We start from the raw sequence: 23,087 nt of genomic DNA, 5'->3' as shown, positions 1-23,087 counted from the left end.
GTAAAGTTTAAATTCGAGTATAATAATTTATAGGCGATCGCACCCTTGAACTCAATCTTTATCTACAATAACAGTTTTTTTAATTTTTTTATGTAACTAATTAACTCTCAAACTACTGGAACAATTAAAAAAATATTTTACCAATAAAAAGCTACAACATCAAGAAGTAATATAGGCTATATTTTATCCCCGTAGACAACAAGAAACCCATAGTTTCACCTTGCCCGTCTTTCTACTCGTCCATCCATCTGTCCCTACATGGCTTAAGTTAAACACTATTTGTACAAGAGAGAGTGCTAAACCAAGATTAACTCGTTTGTCATAGAGCAGGTCAGTCGGAGAAACATATTAATAGCTTAGAAACAAGCGTAATTTGTGGTTATTTTATGGCCTATTAGATATTTTATAAAAAATACTTTGTCAATAAATATAGTACATCAAAAATGATCGCCTGCATCGTGAACTAAAAATTAAAACTATAAAGACAGAAGTTGCACACTCAATGAAAACATACCAAAAGCTTATTCGCAAACATCCAAATCAACAAATGCAAGGAACCTAATGATGAGGAAACCTGATACAACTTTCAAGAGGTTCAAGAGACCGAGCATCACAAGATGTCATGAAATAGACACTACATTATTATATTTGGGCAAATCAATGGATTTCGCACCAAACACGCCTTAATTCAAATACTTAAAATCCCGCTGAATGTCTCACGAAAGATTGCAGGAATAATGAGAGTCTAAATAAAAAAAAATCAATAAATAATAATCAAACAAGCATTAGTGTTACTGGTTACATCACCGCATTATGTTTTTCTATCACGTTTCATTTGAAATACAATAATGAATACTTACTGTATTCTTACTAAACTTGCTCGGTGGGTTCCCGGAAGTTCATGGAACACTGAATTGACAGACTCAGCGAGTGACTTGGAGAAGTTCTGGAACTGTGGAGAATCCCTGTTCGAGTAGTCATCTAGATACGGCTCCATCACTACGAAGGTCACTCTGAGAGTTTCTGAAATAACGAATTACGTTTTGATTTAAATAACATCGGTCCGATGTCGCTACTGACGAGTGATTTAGAACTGCTCAGCTAAATAATTCATTCTTATTAAAATATGCAACAGTTAAAATTTGCCCAAACTCCCAAAAGACGAGTGTGCCAGAGAATTGAATTCAAGGCTTCAATTCCATACACAATTTAATGGCAGGTGCACCGGCAAGTAGATTTGGGTCAGGTGCAAGTAAGAATAAGGGAGACTGAGATAGTAAAATCCTTTTTACAACAAGATAAAAATGACAGCAATAAAGTACACGCAATGAATTCAAAAAATCTACTAGACTAGCCCCCTGCCTTAAAAATATGCCTTTCAAATGACTCTCCCAGATCAGAGTAACTTAGTATGATGAGGTAAAATCACTGAAAAAATCTTGCAATACATATACAAAAGGAAATTCAAATTCAAATTCAAATTCAAATTCAAAATTCATTTATTTCAAGTAGGCTCAGTTTAAAAGCACTTTTGACACGTCAGTTGACTATTTGTAAAGATTCTACCACCGGTTCGGAAGGCAGGTTCTGCTGAGAAGATACCGGCAAGAAACTCAACAGTTGCTCTTTTGAAAAAGTCATACAGTATTACAATTTACATTTGATAACAATTAAATTACAATTTCTTATAGTTTTAGGGAACATCAAGGCACTGTTGGACGCAAGGTGCTTCTCGATAGAATACTTCAAATTATACGTAAAGTTACAAGCCTTTCAGCTCAATAAGGATTGACTACAAATTAAATACAAAAACGACCGAGTAAGTACACTTTTAGTATTATACTGTAACTTACTTTCTTTTAGTTCTGTTTCTAGTTCCGTCTCTAGTGCTCCCGATCCGCCGTTGTCGGTAGGATCGAAGTCATTGTTGTCTTCGTCTTCGCTGAAATAATAAAAAAAAACATGAAAAAAATATGATAATCAAACTGAACGAATATAGTATAAGTTAGTTTCCAGGGTATGTAGCCAAGTTATACATCAATTCGCTGTCTATAAATGTGAGAGAATAGCATTCAATAGTGGCCTATTGAATGCCATTCTCTCACATTTATATGTGATCATCCCATCAATCGGATATGTAATTCCCATTCAACTTTTAGAAGCGTAAGCGTTTATAGAATGTGTAACTTGGCTACAGAAATGAAGAACTTTACGGCTGAGAACTAATAAAGTAACGAAGAAAAGTAGCTGTTGGTCTAAGATACCGCTGCAGAATTTCTGCGCTCATTGAGGATTTACTCTAAACCAAATTTAAACGCATATTATGATTAGGAAAATATATTACAACCAGGTTACATATCGAAATTTGACTGTTAGTACATTTTATTAAATAATTGTTAATTGATTTTTGGGAAAATATTCATTCACCATTATTTAGGGTTCCGAAACTCAAAAGGAAAAAACAGAACCCATATAGGATCACTTCGTTTTCCGTCTGCCTCTCAAAACCGTTTTTGTTAGGAACACGTGCAGATTTCAAACTAAAGTTCATATCAAATACATAGGTATACTGTCCCTTAAAGCTGTGAAAAAATTAAACTTCTAAGCCAACACAATCATCAGATACCGCCGTTTATGTTGTAAATTTTCAGCACTCGCACAATAATCAAAACAGGGTACTTCCAGTAGGTAAACTCAGAATCTTGAAAGATAAAAGATATTTTGCAAAAAGCATACTCTTTTAAATAAAAAATAATTAAAAAATATATAGTTTCCCTTTTTCCGCGTGAAGGTATTGTAATTAAAATTCATACCAATTTCTTAGGTTTATAACACCTTAAAGCTGTGATAAAATCAAACTTCCAAGTCAACGCAATCAAAAGAAACAGCAGTTAAACCCCTCTTATTCTGAGAGCCGACTCGTGCTCAACAGTGAGCTTAATATGGTTCTTAATGATGATGGTGAATTTAATGCAACTTACATCGCTTCGTCGTCTTCGGTAACATTTTCTTCGACAGGATCAGTATTTGATGACGGTGAAAACCAATCTGAAATGTAGAAGATAGAAATGAGTCAGTAAACTGCAAAAAGGTACCTTTTTCAAGTAAAAAAGATTTGTCAAGGTTATTAACCGATTTTAAAAACACTTTTACCGATGAAAGCTGCATTATGAGCAAATAACGAAGGCTATACTTTTATCCCTGTATTCTCACGGCGACGGGAATCATCATCTTCATCATTATCAGCTGATGGACGTCCACGGCTGGACAAAGGCCTCTTGCATGGACTTCCAAACAAAACGGTCTCGAGCCGCTAGCATCCAGCGGCTCCCTGCAACCCGCTTGATGTCTTCGGTCCACCTAGTGGGGGTTCGAACAACACTGTGCTTTCCGGTGCGGGGTCGCCATTCCAGCACCTTGGGACCCCAACGTCCATCGGCGTTCGAACTGTGTGGCCTGCCCATTGCCACTTCAGCTTCGCGACTCGCTAAACTATGTCAGTGACTTTGGTTCGTCTGCGGATCTCCTCATTTCTGATTTGATCACGCAGAGAAACCCCAAGCATAGCTCGCTCCATCGCCCGCTGAGTGACTTTGAGCCTTCTAATAAAGCCCATAGTAGCGACCAAATCTCGGATCCGTAGGTCATCACTGGCAACACGCACTGATCGAAGACTTTCGTCTTCAGGCACTGAGGAATTAAAATCCCGGCAACGGGTTTATACACAAATAATAAAAGTAACTCACTCCAATTAAAATCTCGTTTCAGTCTTCGTAAGGTACCATGTATTCCTGTGTCTCGGTTCAATTCCAGGAATTCGTTGTCCGCGTCATCTTCTCCTTCCCAGTAGAGGTCCCCGGATGCCGAAACCTGGAATAGAAAAATTATTCTCTTTAATTTTTTTTTAGGACAATAAGTAGGTGGTACACATTGCCATATAGCGTTCCACTTAGATGTAGTTGAGAACGTTGCACTTCATATTGTAGACGAATACATAGGTATACCTAGAACATAGTAATTGGTTCAATATTTTTCAATCCAACTTTTTGAGAAAGAGGTGAACCGCCGAATCCAATTCGGCTGGGCAGAATTATGGAAACTTGGCGATATAAAATCGTCTTTGTCTGCATTTTAAGAAGTTAAATATCACTTGTTTCAAACGATGAAGAAAAATACATCGTGAAGTAAGCTGCGTATCTGAGAATTTCCTCGATTCTCTACCGGTGTGAAGTCTGCTAATCCACATTGGGCTAACCCCTCTCACCTGCAACTTTTCAGTTGTGCATTTTATGAAATTAAATATCACGTGTCTCAAACGGAGAAGGAAAAACATCATGAAAAAACCTGCATACCAGAGAATTTTCTTGATTCTCTGCGTATGTGAAGTCTGCCAATCCGCATTGAGCCACCGTGGTGGCCTAACTCCTTACATTCTGAGAGGAGACTCGAGCTCAGCAGTGAGCCGAATATAGATTGATAACGATGATGATGATGATGATAATAAACTTCTCTTATTTCTTAATTATAATAAAAAAAATATATTTCGTAATATCTGCTACACATAAAAACACAACATCATTTTTGAAAACCCAATCGTTCCAGTTAGTGCCTACTGAATCAACTATTTTCTATGACGTGGACCGTTAGTAACTTTAAGTATGAAACAATAGTAAATAATGTGGTAAGTATATACAATTAGAAGGAGGTTTTGGGATGTCTCCAAGAATAGGTACTTTTTGGGATTGGTCTGCGCACGTACCGCCCCGCCCAAGTAACGATTTCGATTATAGCCCTCCCTCTCGGAACAAGCCGTTTGACCTTCTTTTATGATCCCAAGTCAAACATACTTTTAACACTCAACCTTTCCCGGCCGTCTTCGCACGGCGCTATGGTGTGGGTCATCGACATATGCCCTAAGTTCGAAACGCAATGTTACTACACAAGCTTACACACTAGCATTACTTGCATACGTACTTATAGGTGTCTTCCTTTTGTAGAGATCATTATCAACCCATGTTCGGCTCACTGCTAAGCTCGAGTCTCCTCTCAGAATGAGAGGGGTTAGGCCAATAGTCCACCACGCTAGCCCAATGCGGATTGGCAGACTTCACACATGCAGACAATTAAGAAAATTCTCTAGTATGCAGGTTTCCTCACGATGTTTTCCTTCACCGTTTTGAGACACGTGATATTTAATTTCTTAAAATGCACATAACTGAAAAATTGTAGGTGCATGCCTCGGACCGGATTCGAACCCACATCCTCCGGAATCGGAGGCAGAGGTTATATCCACTGGGCTATCATGGCTATAGAGATACTCGTATTCAATTATCGGAAGATTGTTTGGCCTTGGTCGGAGTAGTGAGGTGACAACAAAAACACATTAACTCAGAACGCCAGAACATCAGAAGAGCATTGTTAAATTATTTGGAAACAACATGAGACATGTGACATCGGAACCCGTTCACCAAAAAAAAACCGTTACATAGCAAACATTTACAAACAGGATGATCATTTATTTATCATTGTGTTTGTTTGTCTGAAAATCAGCGCTACAGTAACTCTGCTGTAGCATAGAGCAGGGGCAGCGCCCAATACAGCCGAAGATTTAGTATTAAGTTAGATGAGTTTCATTTATGTTTATTGGCTGATTAAATGGTTTATTATTATTACTTTAAACCCCTTTCTTAATTTTTTTTTATTCTCTACAAGTTAGCCCTTGACTACTATCTCACCTAATAAGTTAGTAAGTAAGGTAAGTGATGATGCAATCTAAGATGGACGCGGGGTAACTTGTTAGGAGGAGGTTGAAAATCCACCCCTTTTCGGTTTCTACACGACATTGTACCGGAACCTAAATCGCTTGGCGGTACGTCTTTATCGGTAGGGTGGTAACTAGCCATGGCCGAAGCCTCCCACCACCACCACCAATCACAGTAGGCGATGGGACAAGCCAAGCTTGAAGTATCTCTGCGTGATCGAATCAGAAATGAGGAGATCCGCACAAGAAGTCTGTGACTGTTGAAGCAATTCTGAGCGGAGCGATGGACATAGGGGTCCCAAGGCGCTGGACTGGCGACTCCGCACCGGAAAGCGCAGAGTTGGTCGAGTGAACCAACGACATCAAGGTGGTTGGCAGCTCGAGACCTTAATGTTCGACAGTTTCTTTCGAGAAAATATCATCGTCATCTTCATCATATCAGCCAATGAACGTCCACTGCAAGCCAAAGGCCTTTTGTAGGGACTTCTAAACATCACGATACTGAGCCACCTGCATTCAGCGAACCCCTGCGACTCGCTTGATGGCGTCAGTCCATCTGGTAGGAGATCAACCTGCCAGGGAACACTGCGCTTTTGAGAAAATATACTCGTATTAAACCTCCTCAAGAGCCGTGATACTCCAGTGAACATGACCTCTGCCATCGATTTCGGAGCGTGCGGGTTCCAATCTGGTCCGGGGCATGCACCTTATTAATACCAAATTAAATGTCACGTGTCTCAAACGTTGAAGGAAAAACATCGTGAGGAAACATGCATACCAGAGAATTTTCTTAATTCTCTTTAGCCTGCGTGGTGGACTATTGGTCTAACTCCTCTCATTCTGAGAGGAGACTCGAGCTCAACATGGGTTGATAATGATGATTAAACCTCCTATTTGTTTCTGTTTCGTAAATATTTAAAAAAGCATTGTAGTGAGTGTACATAATACAAATATATATGTTGACCTCATAATATTACATGTTATCCTTATATTCTGTTGCCGCGCAAACGCTTTTGCGTTACTTGACAATTTCACCCAGTTGCCTATTGTAAGCCGTACAAAAGGACTCGCTCCAAAAAAAAAATCAAAGCATATAGGTAAGCTCTCAAAGTATTCGCTCAATTGCTCCTTTTTACAAAGGCAGTATTTTGTAACAGGAGTCAAAGAAGGCAAATAGACAGCCTCATTAGCCACACACAACAGTGTGCTATTCGCAAATAAATCGAGCCCCAAGCCGCAATTAGAGAGGGGGACCTACGACGAAGGATTTCTTTGCAATTTTACTTAGTCCGACATGATCCTCAAACGAGTGTGGGGTACGCGACAAGCAAGATAATAGCCTTGCTGACAGACGCGACTACTGTGTCGCGATTATCTATATTTTAATACGTGAAGCGAAAAGTCTCTGTAATTTTTACGAAATATGCGAGAACGGATGAACGTTAAATTTGACATACCTACTCGTAGTACTTTTTTTTTTTATTCTATACAAGTTAGCTCTTGACTACAATCTCACCTGATGGTAAGTGATGATGTAGTCTTAGATGGAAGCGGGCTAACTTGTTAGGAGGAGGATAAAAATCCATACCCCTTTTGGTTTCTACACGGCATCGTACCGGAACGCTAAATCGCTTGGCGGTACGTCTTTGTCGGTAGGGTGGTAACTAGCCACGGCCGAAGCCTCCCACCAGACAGACCTGGACCAATTAAGAAAATCTCAATCTGCCCAGCCGGGGATCGAACCCAGGACCTCCGTTTTGTAAATCCACCGCGCATACCGCTGCGCCACGAAGGCTGTCAAACTTAAACAAAGAAATTCCGCCAATCAGAATTGGTGGGTCTAAGCTCCATATCCCCTCTCCCATAAGGAGGGAGGATATTTTTTTTAATTACACACTTGATCGATGCTTGAATTTTCGCCAATAGACTATAGAAATATATGAGGTTTCTGTATAAAAATTTGTCAATATTTATTATAAATTCATTGAAATATGAAGACTATTGTTAGAAGTACCGTAAAAACTAAGCCTTATATTCTAAAACTATTATTATTTAATTTCACAAATAAAAGAAAATAACTTTAAATTTAAATAGCTTAAAAAACGAATAAACACGCTTTTAGCACGCACTAAAAATTATAAATATCGGATTTAAGTCACGTGACTATTTTTTTCGAATTCCCGACAGCAAACCCTTTCATTTGATATCCATATCATGGGGGTGGATTTAATACATACATACCACCATCTTGGGGAGGCCGCCATATTGGATTTTTAATGACGTTTCTTAGCTAGTCATGTATTGTCATCAGAACTCAGAGCGTGTGCAAAATTTCACCGGGAAGTGGGTCAATTTAAGATTCCAAGATTACATAGATTTTCTCGCGGACGTAATCGCAGGTTAGAGCAAAACTGCTAGTGTTAATTAATTGAATGAATTGTAAAATATTTATAACATTAAATTACAAATTTCACTGACTTTTTCACTGTAAACTGCATAATAATAATAGTGCAGTACTGTATTTTGGCATAGCTATAGTTTGGTTAAGAGTGACGTGACCATTTATTTTCTGTTCAGAGTGGGACATCTGCTGAATAAAAAAAAACTCTTTTTACTAAATAATTAAAACAATATATCTCCTAATTTTACAAAATAATTGAGTGGAATTAAACTAATTATTCTGTCATCGTGCAAGTAGAGTGGTTTCTAGTAACCTAGTATATCAAAATATTTTTGTATTTGTCAGTTTAAAATATCGGGTTTTGTTCTGGCGAATGGGTAAAACAAATTATGAATAAATCGCAGAAAAACAATTTTTAAATAAAATTTGATATTTTTGTGAAATCAGTACGATTTTACACATACTGGGGACAGGGGGACATACAACCTGAAAGCGGGACTGTTCCGCATAAAGCGGGACGTCTGGTTACGTTAGTTTTGAGTTAAGAAAAGAAGAGCGTTTAGCGTTCCGGTTTCGTTAACTCAAACAAAAGACCGCCTCGGCGTTTACCTTAGTATGTTCACGTCTGGCACTAACAAAAGGAAATATACACCACCAAATAACTCCTATAAACAACTCATTAAAATAATAAGTAAGTATGAAAATAACAAGAAAATAATTTAAATCATATTGTCAAATTACTAACTACCTAAAGACTGTGATAGATAGCCAACTGCCTACTTGTTTGTAGTTGGAGGTACATGCCCGGACCGGATTCGAACACACGCCCTCCGGAATCGAAGGCAGAGGACATATCCACTGGACTATCACGGCTCTATCAAATCAATCAATACAATAGCATCACAAAATTAACCAAAACATGTATCCGACTCCTAGCCAACACAGGGTGATGCTCTACACTAAATGATTCCAATTAAAACAAAACATGACCTTTTTGTTACATTCAAAATTGTTTTTATCTTTAAATATTTTCCAAAAAAGCTTACCGCTTGGGAGTTCGGCTTATGTTATCCTACACTAATTGAGAAAACAATTAGAACCGCGCCTTCATTAGGTAGGTATAATGAACCCTTCATCATTCAACCCCCTAGTGCTATCTATGAAACTTGTACACGTCGTTTTTGGCTTGATTTTGTAAACTTATTCACGAAAGTGTTTTGTTCTTAGTTTATATGTTACAAAAATTCTAAAAACGACTCTCGCTACACATTTCATATGAGTAGCAAGCCGTGATAGCCCAGTATATGACCTCTGCCTCGATTCCGGCGGGTGTGGGTTCGAATCTGATCCGGGGCATGCAACATCAACTTTTCAGTCGTGTGCATTTTATGAAATTAAATATCACGTGTCTGAAAACATCGTGAGGAAAACTGCATACTAGAGAATTTTTTAGCCAGCCAAGCGTGGTTGACTATTGGCTTAACCCCTCTCATTCTGAGAGGAGACTCGAGTACAGCAGTGAGCCGAATATGGGTTGATAACACATTTCATAGTTATAGAAATCTCCTGCATCCGCGTCTTGTATGATTTAATTTTTTTTTTAAATTACTGATTTTCATGCAGATTTCATCAATATATGGAGTGATTCAATAACAACATTTAAGTGTACAATTTGTCAAGGCTTAGTACAAATCGATTGATATATGACGACAATTATTATGATTGGGAGCGTGGAAAAAGTTAAGCTGTGAGCTTCCAAAGAAAACTCTGCCTCTTTGAAATATAACACAACAATTCATCGTGGAATATTCCTCATTAGTAAAGGATGATGGCGAAAGTGGGAGTCACACTCAGAAATGTCGTACACTCATACAATTGTATTAATTAAAACTATTGAGATTAAAAAAAAATATTGAGATTTTACAGAACGGGAATCAAGATTACTTCTATACTTAGCATAGTAAAATTGTTTTACTTGTTGCCTGAGACCGAAACGCCTTGTCTTATTTATAAAGGCGGTGTTTATTAGTATAAAATTCACATTTATTCGTATGCATAGATAGAGTACCTTCTAATTTTAAGGTATATCTTTTTTCTCCCTGCTTTTCAAGATTGTTTACCATTTGCTTTTTTCTTAGTTTAATAACGATTGACAACTATTAATGGATATCCATTATGTACGCTACTTCTATCTTCTAGTCCCAAAATACAAGCAACCTCGCCATTCTCCTTTATTATCGCTCCTAGCACAGTCTTTCCCGACTAGTTGGAGGGGAATGGGAATATTGGTCATATTATAAAATATATGGCAAATATTCTTTTTAAAAAAAAAAAAATGGGCGCCCATTATGAAAATTTATACATCCCCGATTACACTCACACATTACTTTACAATACAATAAAACAATATACACGTTACTTCACAATATAATAAAATAACACATACGTTACTTTACAATAAACTGGAACGGAATGTTATTAAATCTGTCTGATTTACAATAGTGCTCCGTTTGTCAGCCTCTCATTGAACATGGTGTGTGTCCCATGAAATGAATGAAGCTTTATTGAAATTGAGTTATTTTCACAAAATATTAACGAGGTGAGCATTTTTTGTAGCTTCGTTTTATTTTTCTTTCGCATTCTCTCCACGGCATTTCGCTTTTTGGGACTGAGTAAATTGAATACACGACAAACATTTTCATTTATTACAAAATAATTAAAAAAAAAATACCTCTGACGATTTCTACGTGTACCATATCGGTACGCTAAATCTTACGTTAAGTACTACTTCATCATTATCAACCCATATTCGGCTCACTGCTGAGTACGAGTATCCTCTCGGAATTAGAGGGGTTAGGCCAATAGTCCACCACGCTGGCCCTATGCGGATTGGCAGACTGTATACACGTAGAGAATTAGGAAAATTCTCAGATATGTAGGTTTTCCTCACGATGTTTTTCCTTCACCGTTTGAGACACGTGCTATTTAATTTCATAAAATGCACACAACTGAAAAGTTGACCGAATAGGAACCTACACCCTTCGGAATCGGAGGCAGAGGGCATATCCACTGGCCTATCACGGCTCTCTGCTTACTGGATCGTTCACGGCTCTCAGTATAGTACCTACTACTAAGTATTACTTATGGAAAACAATTAATTTTTGTCCTGGTTACCAGATTTTAGATATACCTAGCAACCTTAAATTTAAAAGATAGAAAATTCAAATGAGCTTTACACGTATATACCACTGGAAGCTAAGCACCGTATCAAAAAAGCTAATAATTAAAATCAAACGAAAAATTAACTCAATGTATGTGTATCAATATCAATTATACAGGTGGCGCGGGAGTATTTTCCATAACATCAAGGTATTGGACGAATCCACTTATAGGAGCCGAACTTTATGACTAATATTTTTTTAAATAAAAAATAAATACTTTTTATGTTTTCATACTTAGTAATACTAAGTACAAATAATTCCGACTATCCATGTAACACACGCCTTTATCTATCCTTGCATTTGAAAATTTAAAGTTTGGCTACGTAATAAATAAGGGAAACATTTTAAGATCTATTTACAAAAGAAATATTATTTAATCCGAAAATAATTTTAGAACACATAAATGTTCTTTAAACGTTTTTAATTATTATTTTTTAATAAAGAATATAACCCCAGACTTATGGGAAATACAACCGAGCATCCTGTATATAATAGATATATAATTGACCTCTTACGGATATTAGTAATACTTCAACCGTATTTCGATATAGTGATTATAATACCGTGATTACCCAATATTGTAAAAGTATTGAAATTACATGAATAAATTATACATGTGAACGATAAAGCATTAGTTAAATTACACTATCAAAATACCAAAGAGAAATAAGAATGGATTTCTTTTACGTTCGTTATGAATGAGAGGGAGTTAGGCCAACAGTCCTAACCACGCTGGCCCAATGCGGATTGGGCCTGCGTGGTTTTGAAAATAAGTCTGTCTGTCTGTCTATTTCCTTTTAACATCTAAACGGCTGAATCAATCAAGAAAGGAGGAGCAAAATATAGGGTACTTTTGACCCTAAAATAAAAATAAAATGGGGTGAAATAGGGGTTGAAAGTTTGTATGGAAAGTGTAATTTTTAGAGTTACAGTTTTAAAAAATTGTATATAAATGATAAAAAATACGTATACGATTCTACAATTTTTAAAATTTGACTTCTAACGAGGTGAAATGGGGGTTGAAAGTTTACATTGATTTCCACGCGGACGAAGCCGCGGACGTCCGCTAGTAGTATATATAAGTACAAGCAACTTGTAGATGCAGAAGTCTCGTTCGAACTTCGTATGCGCCAGATGCGTAATGGACTCAAAATTAGATTAGACGTGCTTGCTTTTCGCAAAGGGTTCACAAACTCAAGGGCCATGAGAACTGAAACCAAATATAAAATAAAAATCTGTTGTAGGTTCTGGATTTATACATCACCAGTACGAAAATGGTGCGACTATAAATGATAACATACGGAGTGTGTGTGGTGTAAGGTAATAAAGCGTTTTTGAAACCCTATTTGTTCCGAACCTACGAGCGAGACGTCTATAGAGACTCTCGAGAACGATTTGTATACATTTTTTTGCCGCTGGGAAATGCGTTTACGCGTCCCACCCGGAGACTCCACAGTCGGAGCAGTGCAGTCTCCGGCCGGGTATGTGGGACTCGCTGAACACCAGAATACCCACTAAAACCCAGCGGGCCCACCTGCGTCATTTTGTGATGTAATAGGATCGCGGAGTGCATGCACTATGACACGGGTGCTGAAAACTTTTTAGAATAAAGAAAAACTCAGTATCTCGCAGTTCGACCCAGGATTCGAACCCAGGACCTCATGCTACGAAACCACATACGCTAAACATTGAACCATATGGTAAGGAATAATGTATCGTGCTTGACAGATTTAAAAAATCGCTGAAAGATTTTACGTTCAGTTGATAAACCGTCAGACGAGACATAATCATAAGCACGAAGCACGAGAGCTTTTTAACGAACGTTAAAAAAGCGTTCAAATACAACAAATGCATTCCCAAGTATATGTTCACACGACAGCGTTTTTAAAACACGACGAGCTGTGTTGCATTTTCAATTTTAGTCATTGGAAATAGACCTCCATTTAACTTCATACTATATTTGAACGTTTTTTTAACGTCAGTTAAAAAAACTCTCGTGCGAATAAGGGGTAAATATACTGTCGCGAATGCAAGTCGCAAGGAGACGTGCAGAAAATAAGATTATGAAAATTCAATACGCATTGTGTCAGTGACAGCCTGCCGTTGGATATAATTGAATATAGGTGAGTCCATATTGTATATCATAACATATTATACAACATGAATATCAAGTACGTTCCAGATCTGAGACATGATATTATTATACCGTTTGCAAGTATTTATAACTGCCTCTTTTATTAGTCGAGTGGACTTTGTGATTTCGGTTCACGAGTCCTGAATCAAGCTATGAAACACTCAGCTAAACGTCAGTCCTGCAGGCTAACTTACTATAGCTGGCAAATTCGTTCGTAACTCCTGATGATCCGCGCAGGCCGGGGGGGGGGGGGTGGGTTTAGATATAGGATGCCCATATCATGGGAGTGTCATCAACAAACTTAGCAAGCTATAACTTTGCCGTACCTATGTTACTTGACACGATATTGAGATAGAGACGCACGGAAGCACTGCCGAGCACAGCCGAGTACAAGTCGCCTTTCAGAGGGGTTAGGCCAATAGTCCACCAATCTGGCCGAATGCGGATTGATAGACTACACATACGTAGAGAATTAAGAAAATTCTAAGGTATGCAAGTTTTCTGACGATGTGACGAATTTTCCTTCACCGTTATAGACGAGATATTTAATTTTTAAAATGCACACAACTGAAAGTTGGAGGTTCATGCCCCGTACTTGATTCGAATCTATGCCATCCGAAATCGGAGGCAGAGATTATATAAACAAGACTATTACGATTCATTGCCATAATCTTTATAATAAAAGCAAATGTGCGACCAAAAACTGGTTTACTTATCTATAATATATCTGCTAATGATTAATAAAACATGATTTTAAAGCGAAGTAAATAAATAAAATTAAAAAAAAATAAAAAAGCCTTTTATTTCCTATATAAATTTTACAATTAGGTACCTTAAACTAAAAAAAATTAAACTAACAAAAACGAAAATTATTTACAATGTACCATTTTTGGTTCATAATCATATTTATACTGTTAGGAACCTCTCTCAGGTGAAGGCCTCTTCCAAGGATTGCCATTTAAAGCGAAGTACGATTGTATTAAACTTGAAAGCTTTGTAAATGAGCTATCGTATGTCTCGCAATGGCTTACTGTCAACAGTTCATTCTATAAATGCAAGAAAAAGTAAATACGTGCAGTTAGTGTTACTGATAGCGTGCTAATTAGTGACTAATTGACACAGAGAACACTGTCTTCGTATGATAATGATCCCTTGTTCAGGATATCGTTAGAGACAAATAGGAATTCATTTTATTTATTACTTTATATTATCCTGTAATACTACCTTATATTCTTTGTTTTGTTTTGTTTAAGAGCCGTGATATCCCAGTGAATATGACCTCTGCCTCCGATTCCGGAGGGTGTGGGTTCGAATCCGGTCCGGGGCATGCACCTCCAACTTTTCAGTTGTGTGCATTTTAAGAAATCAAATATCACGTGTCTCAAACGGTGAAGGGAAACATCTTGAGGAAACCTGCATACCAGAGAATTTTCATAATTCTCTGCGTGTGTGAAGTCTGCCACTCCGCATTGGGTCAGCGTGATGGACTATTGGCCTAACGCCTCTCTTTCTGAGAGGAGACTCGTGCTCAGCAGTGAACTGAATATGGGTTGATAAAGAAATCTTATAGTTATGATTGCCTTATATATGTCTTATTGTCTTATATTGTCATCCTAAATTAAGTCTAGGTGGATTGACGACATCAAGCGAGTCGCAGGAATTCGCTGGATGAATGCGGCTCAGGATCGTGATGTTTGAAAGTTCATATAAAAGCAGCCTGCAGTGCACGTCCATTGGCTGATATGATGATGATGATGAAACCTAACCTAATATTATTATGATAGGAATTCTACCATTCATCAAATCAAATCCGATCGAACTTAACCTTAACATAGTCGTAACTTCAGAATGATTCCAATCAATATACCTACATGAAACTGACCTGCTTAATAAGCTTACGAATGCCAATGCAAAACTGTACCTCGAGAATTAAAAAAGGATAATATACTTGTAAAGAACCGGTCGAACAACTTTCTTCCTTTAAAGTATGTCCACCTTTTGCTGTTATAATGGTAAAATACCTTTAATACTATAGTTAATAATTAGGAATAAAAAATATCTGAAATTTGACGGATCGTAGCGCAGTGACTAGTGACCTAGCTTTTTGCATCCACGGCTGTGGGTTCGATGGAGACAACAGGAAAATATTTGTGTGATTATGGTACGACATCCGGCATAAGGAGTTCTCAGACCTACCCAATATAGGTACACACAAAATTTCATAAAAATCGGTCCAGCTGTTTCGGAGGAGTTTGGTAACAAACACTGTGACACAAGAATTTTAAATATTCACTAATAAAGAGCTACAATATTCGTCGTTATCAACCCATATACGGCTCACTGCTGAGCTCGAGTCTCCTCTCAGAATGAGAGGGTTTAGGCCAATAGTCCACCACGCTGGCCCAATGCGGATTGGCAGACTTCACACACGCAGAGAATTAAGAAATTCTCTGGTATGCAGGTTTCCTCACGATGTTTTCCTTCACCGATTGAGACACGTGATATTTAATTTCTTAAAATGCACACAACTGAAAAGTTGGAGGTGCATGCCCCGGACCGGATTCGAACCCACACCCTCCGAAATCGGAGGCAGAGATCATATCCACTGGGCTATCACGTATGTAAGCGCAATATTATAAGCGCGTAACATGCATTTCACCCAAGTTTCACCAATGTAGTTACAATTTCCGTGTAAATACAGAGATAAAATAAAGTGTTACTTCATAAAACATTAGCTATCTGCCAGCAAAAATCCCATCAGAATCAATCCATCCATTTAGGAGATTAGCCGGCACGAACAAACAGCCAATTTTTCAAAATTGTTTATTTAAAATAAGTAGGTAGGTAGATGAGACAAGCCTGTGACAAATGAAAAATTTTCTTTTTGTTTGATACAGAACCCTAAAATGAGCGAGACATAATAACAGGAAGGTTGGTACATTTTGTACTTAGTAGGCATACTCATACTTTTCTAAGTATTCATCCGTAATGTGGTTTGACCCTTAGATAACTTAGTTGATTTACGGTCTGTGGCGTTTTGTTATTGCATATGTTCATATTTGCTTTATACAGTCACATAAAGGACGTACAGACTACTTTAATATTTTAGTCGAGTACGAACATTTTTTGGGCGGTAAATCCAAAAATTGTTCGTACTCGACTAAAATACTAAACTAGTCCGAACTAGGCCTCATAGCCATTAAAACTATGATTATTTGTCAATGAATAACTACAGTTGCTCAGAATAGAGTCTAGATTCAAATCTAGCAGCGCAAGACCTATTTTATATTGATGATTCAAATATTGAAATCGTATAAGTGTCGTGCAATCTAAGGCTGGGTTCACACGGTATTGTCCTGAACTTTTTGGCTTAAGTGTTGCTATCACCTAATAATCTAGTACTATATAATTTATGCATATTTATATAATACATTATTTTTACTTATTTATCTAAGTGCATTTTAAGAAATTAAATATCACGTGTCTCAAACGGTGAAGGAAAACATCGTGAGGAAACCTGCATACCAGAGAATTTTCTTAATTCTCTGCGGGTATGAAGTCTGCCAATCCACATTGGGCCAGCGTGGTGGACTATTGGCCTAACCCCTCTCATTCTGAAAGGAGACTTGATCTCAGCAGTGACCCGAGTATGAATTGATAATGAACGAATATAACTTATGACGGCCTCCGTGGCGCAGTGGTATGCGCTGTGGATTTACACGACGGAGGTTCTGGGTTCGATCCCCGGCTGGGCCAATTGAGCTTTTCGAGGCTTCGGCCGTGGCTTCCCTAGCCTACCAGCAAAGACGTAACGCCAAGCAATTTAGTATTCCGGTACGATGTCGTTTTAAAGCAGAAAGGGGTATGGATTTTCATCCTATTCCTAATAAGTTGGCTTCCATCTTAGATTGCATCATCACTTACCATCAGGTGAGATTGTGGTCAAGGGCTAACTTGTGAAGAATAAAAAAAAAGGTCTTATCTTATGAATGCCTTTATCAGCGCCATTTTTAAAAATGTCAACTCAAACTGTTTTCAAGGTTCCGCGCCGCGTATGTATGACAAATATGACGTAATCAGCGTCTAATGTTAATCAAGATAGCATTGAAATAGTCGTAAATAGTTTTTCGTTACTTCTCCTAGTGAAGCGGAAATGTGTGTCATCTCAAATACAGTTTATATTGTGGTGGGCTTCTCAAGTTATTTCCACCCCACCAATAAAGCTTTTTTTAAAGAGCCCAGAGGATATGAGCTCTGCCTCCGATTCCGGAGGGTGTGGGTTCGAATCCGGTCCGGGGCATGCACCTCCAACTTTTTCAGTTGTGTGCATTTTAAGAAATAAAATATCATGTGTCTCAAAACGGTGAAGGAAAAACATCGTGAGGAAACATAGGGCGAACAGGGACAAACCTCATTGGTTCAGTGGTTAACATTCGTTATCAACTCATATTCGGCTCACTGCTGAGCTCGAGTCTCCTCTCAGAATGACAGGGGTTAGGCCAATAGTCCACCACGCTGGCCCAATGCGGATTGACAGACTTCACACACGCAGAGAATTAAGAAAATTGTCTGGTATGCAGGTTACCTCACGATGTTTAAGACACGTGATATTTAATTTCTTAAAATGAAAAGTTGGAGGTTTATGCCCCGGTTCGGACTCGAACGCACACCCTCCGGAATCGGAGGCATAGGTCACATCCCCTGGGCTATCACGTGGTTAGTATATGCAGCTTCAAATCATGATGCCCTTGATTCGAATCCTCGAATCGAGCTACGAAATACGAAGCTTCCTATAAACAATTTTGTTTTGGCCATTCTATCTATAGAAAACTGATCAACACTGTATAGAGAAATTTTTTTGACGTCTGTATCATTATACTTTCCGTTAACAGTGTGCATGTAAAACTGTGCGTCTGTACGTGTATTTGTCTCTTTGTATAACGCAGCTGAAACGGGCTGTCACAACAGAATCAATGCAATGCAAAATAAATATGTCCGCTGCAGAATCCTTGTGTTGACGACAGTAAGTTGAAAAAATAATAATGTACAAAATAAACAGTATTACGAAAGATACTAACAGTTCTTCTTTTTTTAATTCTTTTACAAGTTAGCTCTTAACTACAATCCCACCTGATTATTATATTATTAAGGTTAAACGATAGTGAATAATGGGAATGAGTTATTCATTTGTATTGACAGGTTGATTATGACATAGTTAATTACTAACTGATTCGACAGACGTCATGTTCGCATTTCTTTTGTTTGGATATTTGAATCATCATCATCATTCAGGTCCAACACGCTTTTTTATATAATTTACAAGTTAGACCTTGACTGCAATGTCACATGATGGTAAGTGATGATGGAAGCGGTCTAACTTGTTAGGCGTAGAATGAAAATCCATACCCTTTAGGTTCCTACACGCATCGTACCGCTAAATCGCTTGGCGGTACGTCTTTGCCGTAGGGTGGTAACTAGCCACGGCCGAAGCCTCCCACCAGCTAGACCTGGACCAATTAAGAAAATCTCAATCTGTCCAGCCGGGGATCGAACCCAGGACCTCCGTCCTGTAAATGCAACTGCACCTAGTCTAAGCCTAATCAAAATAAACGAATTTCGACTTTGGTCTTTATTAACAACCCATCAAAATAAAAAAAACAAATCAATTGACAAATTGTCATCCACATACTATACAAATAACAAATGACATCCGGCGCTTACTGGTGGATATCATAAGGTATATAGATGACACTTTGCCAATTGACTTGTTGTTCACTTCAATAGGTTGATAATAAAGACCAAAATAGTGAATAGGCCAGATGCTAATAAAAAATAATGTCATCTATACATGTATAGTGCTCAATAATCTATAGAATAAGTGGTTTTCTTACTTATTTATGTGGTTGAATTGTGCTATCTAGACTAGACGATACTTTTTTTTATATTCTTTACAAGATAGCCCTTGACTACAATCTCACCTGATGGTAAGTGATGATGCAGTCTAAGATGGAAGCGGGCGAACTTGTTAGAAGGTGGATGAAAATCCACACCCCTTTCGGTTTCTACACGGCATCGTACCGAAACGCTAAATCGCTTGGCGGTACGTCTTTGCCGGTAGGGTGGTAACTAGCCACGGCCGAAGCCTCCCACCAGCCAGACCTGGACTAATTAAGAAAACCACAAACGGCCCAGCCGGGGATCGAACCCAGGACCTTCGTTTTGTAAATCCACCGCGCATACCACTGCGCCAAGGTGGCCGTTTGTCACTGCAGAAGATATACACATATACTGCAAAGGTTTATAACCTAGTGGATATGACCTCTGCCGTTGATTAGGAGGGTGTAGGTTCGAAACCGGTCCGGGGCAAGCACCTCCAACTTTTCAGAATATCTTGTACCTTACGCTGAAGCCGTGATAGCCCAGTGGATATAACCTCTGCCTCAGATTCTGGAGGGTGTAGGTTCGAAACCGGTCCGTGGCATGTACTTTTCAGTTGTGTGCATTTTAATTGCACGTGATATTTAAGAAATTAAATATCACGTGACTCAAACGGTGAAGGAAAACATCGTGAGGAAACCTGCATACTAAAGAATTTTCATAAACATTCAGTGGCGCAGTTGTATTTACAGGACGGAGGTTCTGGGTTCGATCCCCGGCTCGGCCGATTGAGGTTTTCTTAATTAGTCCAGGTCTGGCTGGTGGGAGGTTTCGGCCATGGCCACCTTACCGGCAAAGAGTACTGATCCGGTACGATGTCGTGTAGAAACCGAAATTGGTGTGGATTTTCATCCTACAAGTTAATCCGCTTCCATCTAGATTTCATCATCACTTACCATCAGGTGACATTGCAGTCAAGCTCTAACTTGTAAATAATATAAAAAAAGCGTGGTGATCCTGAATGATGATGATTCAAATATCCAAACAAAAGAAAAGCGGACATGACGTCTGTCGAATCAGTTAGTAATTAATTATGTCATAATCATAATCAACCTGTCAACGCAAATGAATAACTCATTCCCATTATTTAGTATCGTTTAACCTTAATGAACAACTGTAACCTAGTAAGATAAAAGCGTCAAGTATCCAAGTTTTCGACTGCAGTAAAGCCAGACATTTTTTTAAATCTAGATCTCGCGGGTGCTACGTAACACGAGGGTCCTTTGTCACACAGCTCTCCTCCTAAGCAATTGTTAAATAGTCCCACGCCCGGCCGACTTCTGTGCAAACGGAGGTTTTGTTTGCGCTTTGCACTGAGACGTGCATTGATTTACACTCCATCTTTTTATATGTTAGTACTGGGTGACTCGGTAAACGTTGTCCTGCCTTAAAATTCAAAATTCATTAATTTAATTTATTTAATGTTTCTTGCAAATAAACAATCCTGATTCTGATTCAATTAGGCTTAGTTTACAAGCACTTTTGAAAGGTCAGGATTATGTCATAATTTAATTTAAGCGAATATTTTACTAATAATAAGTTTTCGACTATTATTACCACCATAAGTGGTAATAATAGTCGAAAACTTATTATTAGTAAAATATTAGTATATAAAACTCAAACTCGCCTTGGTCCGAGAAGAGCCCACAACAAACTCAGCCAAGGTTTATTATTTCTGTTTACTTAGAAGTTTATTTTGAACAAAAATACTAAAATCTTAGTGTAAAAATGAGGGGTAGATTGGGGGTTGATCTATTCTCAGAATAACCGAATATACACGAAAATTTTCATGAATATCGTTCCAGCCATTTCGGAGAAGTTTTGTTACAAACACTGTGAGTTATTATGGTTTTTTTTTAATAATTTCTTTACAAGTTAGCCCTTGATTACAATCTCACCTGGTGGTAAGTGATAATGCAGTCTAAGATGGAAGCGGGCTAACTTGTCAGGAGGAGAATTAAAATCCACACACTTTTCGGTTTCTACACGACATCGTACCGGAATCTTTGTCGGTAGAGTGGTAACTAGCCACGGCCAAAGCCTCCCACCAGCCAGACCTGGGCCAATTAAGAAAACCTCAATCGGTACAGCCGGGGATCGAACCCAGGACCTCCATCTTTGGTTTGGAAAATTAATTTTGGAGGTTATTGTGATATCATATCAGATATTAATATACTAGATTGAATAATTTAAGAAACGCTATCTGCGCTACGTACAATAAAAGAAAAATTATTCCGTTTCCAGCAAGAGTGTACCTTATGACGAGAAAAGGAAATTGAACATTAATTTGATCAAGTTTGCAATCCAACGTCGTACCTATAAGTATGTCCTTCACTTTGATTGATGACAACCAATCAATCTACAATTTTGAAAAGATCCAGAGGAGGGGTTACTAGTACTTCAAACTGATTGTTGTGGTAAAAGCATTGTGAATTTGCATTGTCAGCGTACTAAATAATAGTGAAATTCAAAATTAATTTACCTATTTCAAGTGGGTTTACTTGTTATCGTCAGATTATGTTGCTATGGTGATAATCGAAAACTTTAAAATAAAGTTACTGGTACGCCTTAGTGTCGCCACACACGGGCCACACGAACAGCCACAAACGCCGCTACAAGAAGTAAGAAGGGGCCACAGAAGTAACTAAAACGCGCCACAGCCACTTGTGGCCGGTGGTCGACACGTGTGGTTCGTGGCTGCTACTTTTTTAACCCATACATGCAGTATCATAATCACGTGGCGTGTTGCGGCGTTTAGTGGTCGGTGCGGGCCACAAGAAGCGAGCAGCGACGATTGTAGCGTGTGGCGGCCACCAGCGTCTTTGAGTGTGCACAATGGGGATGATGACTTGGTTTGAATGTATTGATTTTTATGATAAATTCGGGTAAATAGGGTCAATGTTAACTAATTTATACATAAAAAGTCGTCTGGATATTTGCAAAATAAATGATATTATAAAATTTTAAAATCTATTAAAAATATTTTATCGTAATTAGATGAAAATTCATACAGTTTTAGCTTCCTTACATTAAATGTGACATTTTTTAATAAATGAACTATAAACATAAACGCACAAATAACAAAGATATTAGTAATTTTGTTTGAACGCACATACAAAGCTAACGTTCATTACATTACCTGCGACGTCATTAGTTCGTGCCATTTTGTATGGGGCGTTTTTCAGGGATCCGTGGCAGCGCCGCAAATCTGACCCTTTAAATCCCTGTAGCTGCGAAAGTAATGATCGCAGATACCCTGTTTCTTTTACAAATTTGCTTTACTATTAGTATACTCTTAATTTATTTACAATTTAAAAAACTGTCATCATCCCTATTACAGTTTATACATTGTTAAAAATTAAAAAAAAGTTATAAATAGGTAGATAACTGATAAAAAATAAATCTTTTAAGCATTCAAGCGAGCAGATATACGTACTATTCATTATAAGCATACTGAGCATTTAACTGCGCTACGGTTCATTCTTTTGTAAGTGAATTGTTAATCCTCCCGGAGAGGGGCTTATGATCTAACGCGGCAGCACCCTACCTTTGGTACGTTGAAGCTCTTGTCAAGCGTCGATGGTTGTAAAGTATCGAAATTTGGGTCTGGAGAAAAATGAACCTTATGTCATT

The 23,087-nt window shown here is 38.1% G+C and overlaps 1 protein-coding gene across 5 annotated transcripts in view; it reads right to left on the bottom strand.

Moving 5' to 3' along the window:
* Positions 1 to 23,087, bottom strand: part of LOC112042894 (basement membrane-specific heparan sulfate proteoglycan core protein) — a 202,891-nt gene that overhangs the window by 145,847 nt on the left and 33,957 nt on the right. For all 5 annotated transcript variants that reach the window (XM_052890521.1, XM_052890525.1, XM_052890523.1 and 2 more), the window contains exons 2-5: positions 3,747 to 3,870; positions 2,982 to 3,048; positions 1,854 to 1,942; positions 861 to 1,023 (exon numbers count right to left, since the gene is read on the bottom strand). In XM_052890521.1, coding sequence (XP_052746481.1) covers positions 861 to 1,023; positions 1,854 to 1,942; positions 2,982 to 3,048; positions 3,747 to 3,870 — 443 coding nt within the window. The remainder of the gene's footprint in view (positions 1 to 860; positions 1,024 to 1,853; positions 1,943 to 2,981; positions 3,049 to 3,746; positions 3,871 to 23,087) is intronic.

Source organism: Bicyclus anynana, chromosome Z (genome assembly GCF_947172395.1).
Source record: "Bicyclus anynana chromosome Z, ilBicAnyn1.1, whole genome shotgun sequence".
Taxonomy (NCBI): Eukaryota; Metazoa; Arthropoda; class Insecta; order Lepidoptera; family Nymphalidae; genus Bicyclus; species Bicyclus anynana.
The sequence above is the reverse complement of the archived record's forward strand: the minus strand, read 5'-3'. Positions and strand labels throughout refer to the sequence as shown.